This window comes from Podarcis liolepis, assembly GCF_965112155.1.
Source record: "Podarcis liolepis genome assembly, chromosome: 10".
In the NCBI taxonomy this organism is placed as follows: domain Eukaryota; kingdom Metazoa; phylum Chordata; class Lepidosauria; order Squamata; family Lacertidae; genus Podarcis; species Podarcis liolepis.
Genome location: NC_139562.1, coordinates 5,966,719 through 5,981,192, shown reverse-complemented (window position 1 = coordinate 5,981,192; position 14,474 = coordinate 5,966,719). Strand labels below are relative to the sequence as shown.

General features: G+C 49.7%; 1 protein-coding gene across 1 annotated transcript in view; it reads left to right on the top strand.

Moving 5' to 3' along the window:
• The first annotated feature begins 2,772 nt into the window (after positions 1–2,772).
• LOC310686826 (uncharacterized protein) overlaps positions 2,773–14,474 on the top strand; it is a 47,526-nt gene continuing 35,824 nt past the window's right edge. Inside the window, exons 1-3 of the mRNA XM_083461149.1 lie at positions 2,773–2,886; positions 10,152–10,313; positions 12,112–12,239. Of these exons, the coding sequence (XP_083317275.1) occupies positions 2,832–2,886; positions 10,152–10,313; positions 12,112–12,239 (345 nt within the window). The 5' untranslated portion in view covers positions 2,773–2,831. The remainder of the gene's footprint in view (positions 2,887–10,151; positions 10,314–12,111; positions 12,240–14,474) is intronic.

Here is a 14,474-nt window from a genome sequence, read left to right as displayed (position 1 = left end):
GGCTAATCAGTTCAGAATTATCTCTTTGCTACAAACCTAGCCTAGGCCTAGTTCTTGAGAATTAACTATCGCAGCTTAAATTGGGAGATACCTCTTTGCAGAAGTAAACAATAAAATAACCACAGCACTGACAAGATCATTTCTGGTGAACACAAAACAAAACAAAATTCATCTGTTACGAAATGGAGCCCCTATTACATATCACAGCGGGGGTGGGAGAATAAGAATGAAAATATAAATGTCAGAGCACCCTTGGAATTGAAACAGGCTTGGAAGCAGCACATTTCCAAGCATGTCTGCTCCAAAATAAGTCCCATCAAGTTAAATGGGATTGCTGCCAGAGATCGTATCCACTGCAGAAGGAGCAGTTTGGGATCTGCTTATATATCTCTGGGATCTGCTTGTAGATCTACCTGGGCCACTTTTTTGCACTTGGCTATAGTTTGGGAATATTGGGGAGCTAGTAAAAGAAATGCCCAAAAGTAGATCCTGTAAGCCTGAAGTCTGCACACACCCCATAGCCTACAGGAAGGAAAGCTTGCTTGTGCCATTGTTGCTATTTAATGCCATGCAGAATGCTGCCATTCCTTAAAAAGGTAAAGGGACCGCTGACCATGAGGTCCAGTTGTGGCTGACTCTGGGGTTGCGGCGCTCGATTTATTGGCCGAGGGAGCCGGCGTACAGCTTCCAGGTCATGTGGCCAGCATGACTAAGCCACTTCTGGCAAACCAGAGCAGTGCACGGAAACGCTGTTTACCTTCCCGCCGGAGTGGTACCTATTTATCTACTTGCACTTTGACGTGCTTTCGAACTGCTAGGTTGGCTGGAGCAGGGACCGAGCAACGGGAGCTCACCCTGTCGCGGGGATTTGAACCGCCGACCTTCAGATTGGCAAGCCCTAGGCTCAGTGGTTTAACCCACAGCGCCACCCGCGTCCCTTAGACCAGCCATATTGCCCAGGAAATTCACAAATAACTGCCTGCAACAGAAATGGGTTTAGGATATCAGACCAGGACTAGAGAGACGGAATGGGGATATGTTACTATTATTATCTATTACATTTATATAGTGCCAATCAACTGAAGATCTCAGGGCAGTTTACAAGATAAAAAAACAGGATAAAATCTGCATACACATATATCTCTGCAGAAAAAGTGGGCAGGGGAGCAATGGACCTTTGTACCATGAGTTGCATTCTAGCCACACAAAAATCGAACCGAGTTATTATTTTATTGCAGTTCTATCATGGATAGCTCTGTTGGTGAGACCATGGTGCCGATAACGCCAAGGTTGCAGGTTCGATCCTCGTACGGGACAGGTGCATATTCCTGCATTGCAGGGGGTTGGACTAAATGACCCTCAGGGTCCCTTCCAACTCTTAAGATTCTATGATCCCCTATCTTTTCTCCCAGGAGCTCAAGGTGGGGTACATGGTTCTTCCCACTCCTCATCTAGCCCCCACAACAACCCTGTCAGGTCAAGAGACGAGTGTTCCTGCACCCACACGCCTCTCCATCCTTCGTTCAGGCAAGCAAGAGAAGCTATATCACAGTTTGAGGCTTCTTTCTAGCCTGGTTAAAGCAGTTGAGAAGGGGGCGGAGCACAGCCAGCGAGGGGTGTGGCCTGAGCGAGACGGTGTGGCCTAGGGGAAGGTCCCAAGGGCCACCAAGGGAGGCCTAGGGGGCCGCCTATGGCTTCCGCGCCTGAAGTTCCTCACCGCTACCGGAAAGGGTGAGAAACAACAGTGTTTATGGCCATGTGCAAAATGCATTCCCCTGGTAGCTAGGACAGAGTTAATTCTTGTCTTCTGCTAACCTGATTTTGGATTACTTAATTTCTATACTGCATAATAGGGATGCGGATGGCGCTGTGGGTTAAACCACAGAGCCTAGGACTTGCCGATCAGAAGGTCGGCGGTTCAAATCCCCGTGATGGGGTGAGCTCCCGTTGCTCGGTCCCAGCTCCTGCCAACCTAGCAGTTCGAAAGCACGTCAAAGTGCAAGTAGATAAATAGGTACCACTCCGGCGGGAAGGTCAACGGTGTTTCCGTGCGCTGCTCTGGTTCGCCAGATACGGCTTAGTCCTGCTGGCCACATGGCCCGGAAGCTGTACGCCGGCTCCCTCGGCCAATAAACGAGATGAGCGCTGCAACCCCAGAGTCGGTCACGACTGGACCTAATGGTCAAGGGTCCCTTTACCTTTACACCGATTAATATCTCTAAGCAGTGCACAGAGAAGTGAAGGGACAACAGACAACTGAAACAAAACGTTGCAATAATACAGTGTTACGTGTAAAAATGTTTGTTTTGGGGACCCTTCAGAGTAACCCTCAACCCAATACAACTGCGCCCTAAAAGCACCCACATACGCACGCCTGCTGCGTTTGGCCCCATTCAAACGTTCCTTGTACACGAGTGCCTTTGCGCGCGCAACCCACCGCGCTCCGCTCCTTTGCAGCGCCTCCCTCCTCCCATGAAAGCTTCGCAGCCCCTTCGGCCAGGTCTCGGCGGCGGCGCTCGCTCCCGCGCGTAAGAGCCGCCCTGAGGACTGGCGCCTTTAAAAAGCCAAGCGCGCGCCGAGGAGAGCGCACGCTTTGCGCAGCGAGAAAAAGGAGAGGCGGCGCTCGCTGCCCCACCGCGCCGCCTGCCTGCCTGCCTGCCTGCCTGCCCCTCCCGACCCCCCGATCCCCAGCCCCACCTCCTCCTTGGGGCTGGACCCAGACCCACCCCCGGCACGTGCTGGACTCGCCCGGGGAAGCGGAGCTTGGAGAGGCGCCCGCGGTCAGTTGCGCGCCGGAGCCAGTGGCGAACCCGGAGCCAGTTTGCGCGGCGATGTCGGCGGACGCGGATCACGCGCGCAGGCGGAGGCACACGCACGACAACTGCGGTGAGGGGTCGCTTATCTTCCGTGGGGAAGGGGGTGAAGTAGGGGCCGGGCAGGAGCATCTCCCTTAGAGGAGGAGGAGGAACAGCTCTCCAGATTTTTTAAATAGTTATCCTTTATTACGCATAGCTCTCCAGATTTTCATGGGCTTTCTGGAGAGGTCTTTTTTTCCAGCCCCACCCGGGGATCGAACCTGCGACCTTCGGAACTCAGAGCCAGGGGTTGCACACTGCTGGAGCGATTGCCCTCGAGCGGATAATATAGAATTGGAAGGTACCCCGAGGGTCATCTAGTCCAACCCCCTGCGACGCAGGAATCTTTTGCCCAAAGTCGGGCTCGAACCCACAACCCTGAGATTAATATTGTGCACATGTGTACATCTATATTGCTGGTTTAGGTTTCGTAAAGCACCTTGAGAAGGCGTTTAGTTTTAAAGGTGGCATAAAAATATTTTTAAAGTCTTCTTCTTCGGTGATCCCTCGTGGCTGAGTAAGATTGTATTCCATAAACATGGTTTTAACAATGAGTCCGTAAGTGACTGTGGAGGCCAATTCTGGATCCACACGTCCTTCCATAGTGGGGACACTGGTTTCTGGGTGGGACTTGATCACGGTGTGGATTTGCCAAGCGTGCCTTCCTCTTAGCATGTTTCTCTCTTGTGTCCTGAGTTTGAGTGTCTTCAAAGCCCATGACACCTTTGGCAAAGGCTGTTCTCCAACTGGAGCGCTCGCAGGCCAGTGTTTCCCAATTGTTGGTGTTCATACATTTTTATACATTTTTTATATATTTTTATACATTTTTTATATTTGCTTGTATATGCATATACATGTATATGTACATGTTTATACATTTTTTTTAGATTTGCCTTGAGACAGTCTTTAAACCTCTTTTGTTGACCACCAGCATTACGCTTTCCATTTTTAAGTTTGGAAGAGAGTAGTGTAATAATTCTAAATGCAGCTTTTAAAATAAATTTGCACCATGAAGCTAGAACGGACTCCCTCTGGAGATTGTGGACTCTCCTTCCTTGGTGGTTTGGATGGCAACGTGTCATGGATGCTTTAGCCAAGATTCCTGCGTTGCCCTTGTAAGGTTAGCAGATTTTTTTCTATGAATCTGGGGACACTTCAAATAAATAAATAAATAAATAAATAGTTTGTGACGTTGATGCTGCAGCGATGGCGGTGGCAGAGGGGTGGCCATCGCCTTGACCTCAACCGCCACATTTCCCCTTCCTCCGAGGCTTCTATCGCCTTTCTCCATGAGCCTGGGCAGCCCCTGAGTTGTGGGTCTTTCGGCGGTGGTGGTGGGGAAGCGGTGCGCGGTGGGTCAGGCATGGAAGGCAGAGAAGGAGGGCTGAGAGCGGCGATGAGGCTCGGGCAGTGCGATGCCGCCCTTCCCATCGGGGCAGCCCCAATCCCATTCCTACTTTCGTGCAAGCAGGAGCGGGCAGGGATCCCTCAGCTGGGAAGCAAGACTTCACACTGCCTTTCGGAGCTGAGGGCCTCATCAAACCAAAATCCGGCCCTGCCTTTATCCCATCTTAAAATGGGGCATGCGAGTGTCAAACGATGTTCATCTCTGGGTCTCGCCGGAGAGCAAGGGTCCTCTTAAGGCAGGCTTCCTCAACCTCGGCCCTCCAGATGTTTTGAGACTACAATTCCCATCATCCCTGACCACTTGTCCTGCTAGCTAGGGAACATGGGAGTTGTAAGCCAAAAGCATATGGAGGGCTGGGATTGAGGAAGCCTGTCTTAAGGGATGGGTAGGCAAACTAAGGCCCGGGGGCCAGATCCGGCCCAATCGCCTTCTCAATCCGGCCCACGGACGGTCCAGGAATCAGCGTGTTTTTACATGAGTAGAATGTGTCCTTTATTTAAAATGCATCTCTGGGTTATTTGTGGGGCATAGGAATTCATTCATATTTTTCCCCAAAAAATATAGTCCAGCCGCCCACAAGGTCTGAGGGACAGTGGACCGGCCCCCTACTGAAAAAGTTTACTGACCCCTGTCTTAAGGCATTTTGTACAAAGTCCCTCACCTGCTGCTCTTTCTGTCCGTAGCGGTCCGGAGGATTGAAGGGTAATTAAGATTTCAGATTTGAAATGCTGGAAAGATGAGATCACCCTGCTGCCCATTGATCCAGCCAATCGCCTTGAATTCTTGGGGATTAGCGGGACCTTGGCATTTCAAAGAGGGCGAGATAAATGGATGGAGGATAACGCTATCTGGCCACACGCGGTACAGCTCTGAAAAATACTATTTGCTGGGAATTCCTAGTGGGGAAAGCGAGCTGTTATGGTCAAATCCTGCCCATTGAGGCATCTGGTTGGCTGCTGTGAGAACAGGATGCTGGCCTAGACAGGCCTGATCGAGCTTGTAGGATTCTTCTTCTGTTCTTATTTAAAGCAGAGCATCCATGAGGCTTAGTCAATAGAGCACAAGACTCTTAACTTGTGAGTTGTGGGTTCGAATCCCACATTGGGCGAAAGATTCCTCCATCACAGGGGGTTGGACTAGATGACCCTCGTGGCCCCGTCTACCATTCTGTGATTCTGTATCCCGCTTCTAGAAGCCAGACGCCACAGGGAATTAAGGGAGAAGTTGCATTCGTTGCTTCATAACAGCGCCCAAGCTCTTGGAGCCGAAAGCACTCGTTTTTCCCCCCATCTTCCAGAGTTCCCTGATAAAATCAGGTTTATCTTGATAGCCTTTGACCCTAAATTCTTCCATTGTCTTGTCTCCTCCTGCACCTCTTTAAAAAGAAAATTCTGGGTCACCGACAGGGCGTCTTTCACGGCCTTGGTGGATAAGATCGTGTTTGCGTTGCGATTGCGTGGGGCTCTGCACGTCTCTGCTTCAAACCCTCACCTTGCGGGGGAAGCAAGTTCCCACCCATTTTCAGCTGAAACTACAACTCATTGGGCAGAAAACCCGGAGGCTGACAGTAGGGGGCGCTAAAGCCATTGACACATCTATGTCCGGCATAGGCAAACTCGGCCCTCCAGAGGTTTTGGGACTACAACTCCCATCATCCCTGACCACTGGTCCTGTTAGCTAGGGATGATGGGAGTTGTAGTCCCAAAACATCTGGAGGGCCGAGTTTGCCTATGCCTGATCTATGTCGTGCATTGAAAGCAGCATCTTACCACTTTAAACAGCCATGGCTCTCCCCGCAAGCATTCTGGGAATGGTAGTTTTCTAAGAGTGGTTAGGAGAACCCATTTTCTCCCTCTTAGCAGAGCTGAGATTTCCAGAGTGCTTTAGCAACCAATCCCTCTTCCCAGGGCACTCTGGGAGTTGTAGTTCTGCGAAGGGAGTAGGGGTCTCGTGGTAACGCTCGGGAGCTTTTTAACAAACTACAGCTCCCAGGATTCCTTGGGGGAAGCCATGGCAGTGATGGGATGATACTTTCAATGTATGGTTCAGATGGGAGCCTTAGTTGTGTTCATTCATTTCAGCTCACCTACTCCTAGTGAAAAAGGGATGCGGGTGGTGCTGTGGGTTAAACCACAGAGCCTAGGGCTTGCCGATCAGAAGGTCGGTGGTTTGAATCCCTGCGACGGGGTGAGCTCCTGTTTCTCGGTCCCTGCTCCTGCCAACCTAGCAGTTCGAAAGCATGTCAAAGTGCAAGTAGATAAGTAGGTAGAAAGGTAAACGACGTTTCCATGCACTGCTCTGGTTTGCCAGAAGCGGCTTAGTCCTGCTGGCCACATGACCCGGAAGCTGTACGCCGGCTCCCTCGGCCAGGAAAGTGAGATGAGCGCCGCAACCCCAGAGTCGTCTGCGACTGGACCTAATGATCAGGGGTCCCTTTACCTTACTCCTAGTGAAACTTAGTTGAATATGACCTGATGTTTTCATTTCTGTTCCTGGGATGCGTTTTGCTATTCTCTGCAATTGCTGGCAGCAGCTGTCCTGGCTTCCAAACGAGGGTCTCTCTCCCAGACCTACCCTTTGATCAAAGCTGGGGCCTTCTGCATGTGGGGCACATGCTCTGGGTCAGGAGCGAGCTCCACCCCTGCTGGGAGACCAGGGAGAAGACATTCCAGGTTGCTGTGACTCCCAGCAGCCTCGTTTCACATGGCTGATGGCCAGGGATGCTGTGAGCTGTAGTGCAAACACTTCTGGAGGGCATCAGGTTGGGAAAGGCTGCTCTAGGCTTCGGGGCAGGGAGCTAATGCATGGATAGGCAAACTTGTTGTTGTTTAGTTGTTTAGTCGTGTCCAACTCTTCGTGACCCCCTGGACCAGAGCACGCCAGGCACTCCTGTCTTCCACTACCTCCCGCAATTTGGTCAAACTCATGCTGGTAGCTTTGAGAACACTGTCCAACCATCTCGTCCTCTGTCGTCCCCTTCTCCTTGTGCCCTCCATCTTTCCCAACATCAGGGTCTTTTCCAGGGAGTCTTCTCTTCTCATGAGGTGGCCAAAGTCTTGGAGCCTCAGCTTCAGGATCTGTCCTTCCAGTGAGCACTCAGGGCTGATTTCCTTCAGAATGGAGAGGTTTGATCTTCTTGCAGTCCATGGGACTCTCAAGAGTCTCCTCCAGCACCAGAATTCAAAAGCATCCATTCTTCGACGATCAGCCTTCTTTATAGTCCAGCTCTCACTTCCATACATCACTACTGGGAAAACCATAGCTTTAATTATACGGACCTTTGTCGGCAAGGTGATGTCTCTGCTTTTTAAGATGCTGTTTAGGTAGGCAAACTAAGGCCTTCTATATCTGGCCTGCAGATAGTCTGGGAATCAGCGTGTTTTTACATGAGTAGAATGTGTCCTTTTATTTCAAATGCATCTCTGGGCTATTTGTGGGGCATAGGAATTCGTTCATCCCTCCCCCCCCCCAATTATAGTCCAGCCCCCAACAAGGTCTGAGGGACAGTGGACCAGCCCCCTGCTTTAAAAGGTTGCTGACCCCTGAGCTAACGCATCGCGTCCCTTGGTTTCCCTGTGGGGGTGTGGGGGTGATTCCCTGTCTTCTCCCTCCTTCCTTTGTTGATGTTCAGCCCAAGACGTCTTAAGGCTCCGAGATGGTTAAGCTGCCCTTAATCTCTCAGTGGTGTCTAATTGATTGCCTTGGTGCGCATCATGTGAGCCCCGCACCCCACGGGCTGCGCATAATTCTCCTCGCCATCATCTGATGATTGCACCAGTCCCTTGGTGTCAGGTGGCAAGTCCGTTGGCTTTCCATGGGGCTGTGATTTCACGGCGCCGCAAGCATTTTGCTTGCTACAGGCCTTACAACTCCCTGGTCCTGAATGGGGTAACTGTGCCCCTGAAGGACCAGGTGCGCAGGCTGGGAGTCATTTTGGACCTCACAGCTGTCCATGGAGACGCAGGTCAATTCTGTGTCCAGGGCAGCTGTCTACCAGCTCCATCTGGAATGCAGGATGAGACCCTAGCTGCCTGCAAACTGTCTCGCCAGAGTGGTGAATGCTCTGGTTATCTCCTGCTTGCACTACTGCAATGCGCTCTATGTGGGGCTACCTTTGAAGGTGACCTGGAAACTACAACTAATCTAGAATGTGGCAGCTAGACTGGTGACTGGGAGCGGCCGCCGGGACCACATACAGCAGTCCTGAAAGACCTACATTGGCTCCCAGTACATTTCCGAGCACAATTCAAAGTGTTGTTGCTGACCTTGAAAGCCCTAAAAGGCGTTTTTGTTTTCGAGGCTTTTTCGGTTAATTTGTTTTTGTGACACTGGGGAACCCAGTTCAGCTACTGATTGATTGTGTGACTGCAGTACATTGTTTATTGCTTTCATTTTATGGATCAATGGTCTCGTTAGATAGTAAAATTCATGTTAAATTGCTGTTTTAGGGGTTGCTTTTAAAAGTCTGGAACGGATAAATCCATTTTGCATTGCTTTCTATGGGAAAGCGTGCCTTGGTTTTGGAACGCTTTGGTTTTGGAACCGACTTCTGGAACGGATTAAGTTTGAGAACCAAGGTACCACTGTATATCTAACGTCCGAAAGGTATCTTTTTAAAGGACAGGGCCAGTCCTTCATTGCAACCTGGGAAACTGGGATTTCCCAAAGCTCCCTGTTCTTGTGTACACAGAGCAGTGCAGAGAAGCATCTGTGGAGCTATTCTGATCCCTTTGGAGGAATGTTCTGTACATAGCAGAGTGGTGTCAAATTCCTAGGGGCTCACCATATTAGCAGATTTCTAATCCCCCCCCCCAAGAGTTGTGGGCCACTTTCAAGGCTGAGTTACCAGTACAGGGTTATAAAGGATTAACCGCCTGAGAAACATTTTCTCTCGAAATGCAATTTTGGTTTTAAATGCAATGTAAGGAGTCTCTATGGGAGTATATTGTATTTTAAAAATACAGTGGTGCCTTGCAAGACGAAAAGAATCCGTTCTGTGATTCTCTTCGTCTAGCGGTTTTTTCGTCTTGCGAAGCAAGCCCATTGACGGATTAGCGGATTAGCGCTATTAGCGCTTTTAGCGGCTTATCTGCTGATCGGATCAGCTGATAAGCGGTTTAGCGGCTTAGAAAAGGGGGGGGGGCCAACAGGAACTCGCAAGACATTTTCGTCTTGCGAAGCAAGCCCATAGGAAATTCGTTTTGCGAAGCACCTCCAAAACGGAAAACCCTTTCGTCTAGCGGGTTTTCCGTCTTGCGAGGCATTCGTCTTGCGGGGCACCACTGTACCAGAGTTTTTAGGGGACTAACCAGGTTGGGATAGGTGGGATAGCAGGCTTGTTGGTTTTGAAGGCCTTATGGATATTTTTTTCCCAGTTTCGTTGTTCTGTATGGGACAGTGATAATAAAGATTATCTTTTTCAACCAATTTTTTTTATTAATTTCCAAATTTTTAACAACTACAACATAACACATAAAACAAAACATATGAAAAACAAACATAGAAAATTTCTTCCAATCAAAATCCAAGCTAATTTCCATTGTTAAGTGACTTCCTCAAATCCTTCCTAACTGATATTCATTAAATCTCATTTTCCAATATTCATTTTCTAATATAATTAACTAGTTCAAATTACTAACTTCCTTTCTTTTCATCATAGTCTCGGTGACAATAAAGATTATCGAATCGTATCGTATTTTTCCGTGTATAAGACTAGGTTTTTGCCCCTTAATAATAATGTCAAAAATGTGGGGGCGTCTTATACACGGAGGTCATAACCCCCCCATTTTCTTAAACCGGAGTCCCCCCAAAATAGGGGGCATCTTATAGATGGGAAAATACGGTAACTTCCAGCATTTATCTGACAGCCATTCTGTCTCCCCTTCCAGACTTCCCCAAAGAACTGGAGCCCAAGGATGACCCACATCGGAGGGGGTCTCTCTGCGACCGGCACTGCGCTGCCGTCAACAACACCCACGGGGACGTGGGGGACCTCCATTCGGGGTCCCACCAACTCATGCATGGCATCCTGACCCCCAGGATACTGCCAGGTAAGGTGTGGGGGTCGAAACGGGGAGCTTCTATTGTAAAAGGTAAAGGGACCCCTGACCATTAGGTCCAGTCGTGGCTGACTCTGGGGTTGCGGCGCTCATCTTGCTTTACTGGCCGAGGGAGCCGGCGTACAGGTTCCGGGTCATGTGGCCAGCATGACTGAGCCGCTTCTGGCGAACCAGAGCAGCGCACGAAAACGCCATTTACCTTCTCACCAGAGCGGTACCTATTTATCTACTTGCACTTTGATGTGCTTTCGAACTGCTAGGTAGGCAGGAGCAGGGACCGAGCAACGGGAGCTCACCCCGTTGCGGGGATTCGAACCGCCTACCTTCTGATCGGCAAGCTCTAGGTTCTGTTGTGGATTTCATGCTCTTTATTCAGCTCATCGTAGTGAGGAATGGAAGTTTCCCTGAAATGTCTGCTTTATATACTTTATTTACACAACGGCCCCCATGTGATTGGCTAATTCCGGGTTTCTCCCGTAGTCCAGTCAGGTTGCAGATTCACTTCCACCTGGAGTTGGATTGGGTGGCTCCTGCGGACCAACCAGACTGCTGCATTCTGGATCTTATTGTTCTAGGACCAACCAGACTGCTGCATTCTGGATCCTATTGTTCTAGGACCAACCAGACTGGTGCATTCTGGATCCTATTGTTCTAGGACCAATCGGACTCCTGCATTCTGGATCCTATTGTTCCAGGACCAATCGGACTGCTGCATTCTGGATCCTATTGCTCTAGGACCAACCAGACTGCTGCATTCTGGATCCTATCGTTCTAGGACCAATCGAACTGCTGCATTCTGGAGCCTATTGTTCTAGGACCAATCGGACTGCTGCATTCTGGATCCTATTGTTGTAGGACCAACCAGACTGCTGCATTCTGGATCCTATTGTTCTAGGACCAATCGGACTCCTGCATTCTGGATCCTATTGTTCCAGGACCAATCGGACTGCTGCATTCTGGATCCTATTGCTCTAGGACCAACCAGACTGCTGCATTCTGGATCCTATCGTTCTAGGACCAATCGAGCTGCTGCATTCTGGATCCTATTGTTCTAGGACCAATCGGACTGCTGCATTCTGGATCCTATTGTTGTAGGACCAACCAGACTGCTGCATTCTGGATCCTATTGTTCTAGGACCAATCGGACTCCTGCATTCTGGATCCTGTTGTTCTAGGACCAACCAGACTGCTGCGTTCTGGATCCTATTGTTCTGGGACCAATCAGACTGGTGCATTCTGGATCCTATTGTTCTAGGACCAACCAGACTGCTGCATTCTGTATCCTATTGTTCTAGGACCAACCAGACTGCTGCATTCTGGATCCTATTCTTCTAGGATCAACCAGACTGCTGCATTGTGAATCCTATTCTTCTAGGACCAACCAGACTGCTGCGTTCTGGATCCTATTGTTCTGGGACCAATCAGACTGCTGCATTCTGGATCCTATTGTTCTGGGACCAACCAGACTGCTGCATTCTGGATCCTATTGTTCTAGGACCAACCAGACTGCTGCATTCTGGATCCTATTCTTCTAGGATCAACCAGACTGCTGCGTTCTGGATCCTATTGTTCTGGGACCAATCAGACTGCTGCATTCTGGATCCTATCGTTCTGGGACCAATCAGACTGCTGCATTCTGGATCCCATTGTTCTAGGACCAACCAGACTGCTGCATTCTGGATCCCATTGTTCTAGTACCAACCAGACTGCTGCATTTTGGATCCTTTTCAACTCAGTACATAACAATACCCCTGACGTGTCCGGATGCCTCTGCCCGCTTCCTCCCTAGTGTTTTCGAACCCTTCCTGCTGCCCCCACCACTCCGAGGAAGTCCCGACATGCGATGGCTGCCTGGTCAAGACCACCCTCACCGCAGAGAACGAGGTTGAGGCTCACAAGCTCTCCAACAATTACAAGGTGAGTTCCTGGCAGAGAGAGGAGGGTGGGCGATGGCAAAGGGCAGAGAGGAACGGAGCCCGGTGTGCCCATTTCAATTCCTGGCAATGGAGTTGAGAGACGCCCTAACCTGGGGAGAAAACAGCAAAGACCTAATGAAGAGAGCACAGCACAGGTTATATTTTCTGAGAATCCTCTGGGAAAACAATCTCTCAAAGGACCTGTTGATGGCATTTTACCATTGTACTGTGGAGAGTGTATTAACTTATGGTCTGTGTGTGTGGTTTGGGAGCTGCACGGTCAGGGGAAAAACAATGCTGTCCAGGGTTGTAAAGACTGCGGAGAGAATAATTGGGTGCCCTCTTCCCACCTTGGATCAAATCTACGCTTCCAGGTATCATAAGAAAGCTGCAGAGATAGCGCAGGATAGTGCGCACCCCGGAAATGATCTCTTTCAGCTTCTGCCTTCTGGAAGAAGGTCCAGGATTATAAAGACTAGGACTAGCCGCCTGAGAAACAGTTTCTATCCAAATGCGATTTTGGTTTTAAACGCAGTGTAAGGAGTCTCTATGGGAGTATATTGTATTTAATTATGGGGTATCAGAGTTTTTAGGGGGCTAAACAGGTTGGGATAGCAGGCTTGTTGGTTTTTGAATGTCTAATGTAGATTTTTCAATTTCGTTCTGTATGGGACAATGACAATAAAGATTATTGTATCGCATTGATTATCGTATTGTAGAGCCGGCACAACCGCGAGGTGAGGCGAAGCGGTTGCCTCAGGCGGCAGATCCAGTGTGGCATTTTTTGTTTCGCCTCCAGCTGCAAAACGTTCTTGCTGCCATTGTTGCTGTCCGATCCCGCAGGCTCTTCTTATTCATTTATTTCTCAAAATATATACACCGCTTGGTTGCAAACAGCAACAGCAGCAGCAAAAAGGTTTTGAAAAAGATAAAGCAGGAAGGTTGAGGGGAAATGGCAACAGCATACTAATAAAATAATAATAATAATAATAGTAATAATAATAATAATAATAATTTTATTATTTATACCCCTGCATATTGGGCTGGGTTTCTCCAGCCACTCTGGGCAGCTTAAAAGGTAAAGGGACCCCTGACCATTAGGTCCAGTCACGGACGTCTCTAGGTTTGTGGCGCTCATCTTGCTTTACTGGCCGAGGGAGTCAGCGTACAGCTTCCGAGTCATGTGGCCAGCATGACTAAGCCGCTTCTGGCAAACCAGAGCAACGCATGGAAATGCTATTTACCTTCCCGCCGGAGCGGTAACTATTTATCTACTTGCACTTTGACGTGCTTTTGAACTGCTAGGTTGGCAGGAGCAGGGACCGAGCAACGGAAGCTCACCCTGTCGCGGGGATTTGAACCGCCAACCTTCTGATCGGCAAATCCTAGGCTCTGTGGTTTAACCCACAGCGCCACCTGCGTCCCCTGGGCAGCTTACAGCACATATAAAAAATGGTAACACATCAGACATTAAAAACCTCCTGATATAGGGCTGCCTTCAGGTATCTTCTAAATGTCAGATAGTTGTTTATTTCCTTGACATCTGGTGGGAGGGCGTTCCACAGGGAGGGCGCCACCACCGAGAAGGCCCTCTGCCTGGTTCCCTGCAGCCTCACTTTTCGCAGGGAGGGAACCACCAGAAGGCCCTCGGAGCTGGACCTCAGTGTCCGGGCAGAACGATGGGGGTGGAGACGCTCCTTCAGGTATACTGGGCCGAGGCCGTTTAGGGATTTAAAGGTCAGCACCAACACTTTGAATTGTCCTCGGAAACGTACTGGGAGCCAGTGTAGGTCTTTCAAGACCGGTGTTATATGGTCTCGGCGGCCGCCCCCAGTCACCAGTCTAGCTGCCGCATTCTGGATTAGTTGTAGTTTCCTGGTCACCTTCAAAGGTAGCCCCACATAGAGTGCATTGCAGTGGTCCAAGCGGGAGATAACCAGAGCATGCACCACTCTGGCGAAACAGGTGGGGTCTCAGCCTGCTTACCACACGGAGCTGCTAGACAAACATGGACTAAAATGACCTCTACTTTTCTGCGCAGCGGGGTAGGTTTTTGGTTTTCTGCTCTTTCCTGGAGGCCCCACCCAAGTCTGCTGAGTGGTCCAGGGTCCAGTTTGAATACATTGAGAACAATGGGGTGCAGTTTAAGTAAGGTGAAAACTGAGGGGGACCAGAGACCCAGATAATTGAGTTTTTGGATTCTGTAGGTTAGCAGTGGAGAACTAGCTCATGCACG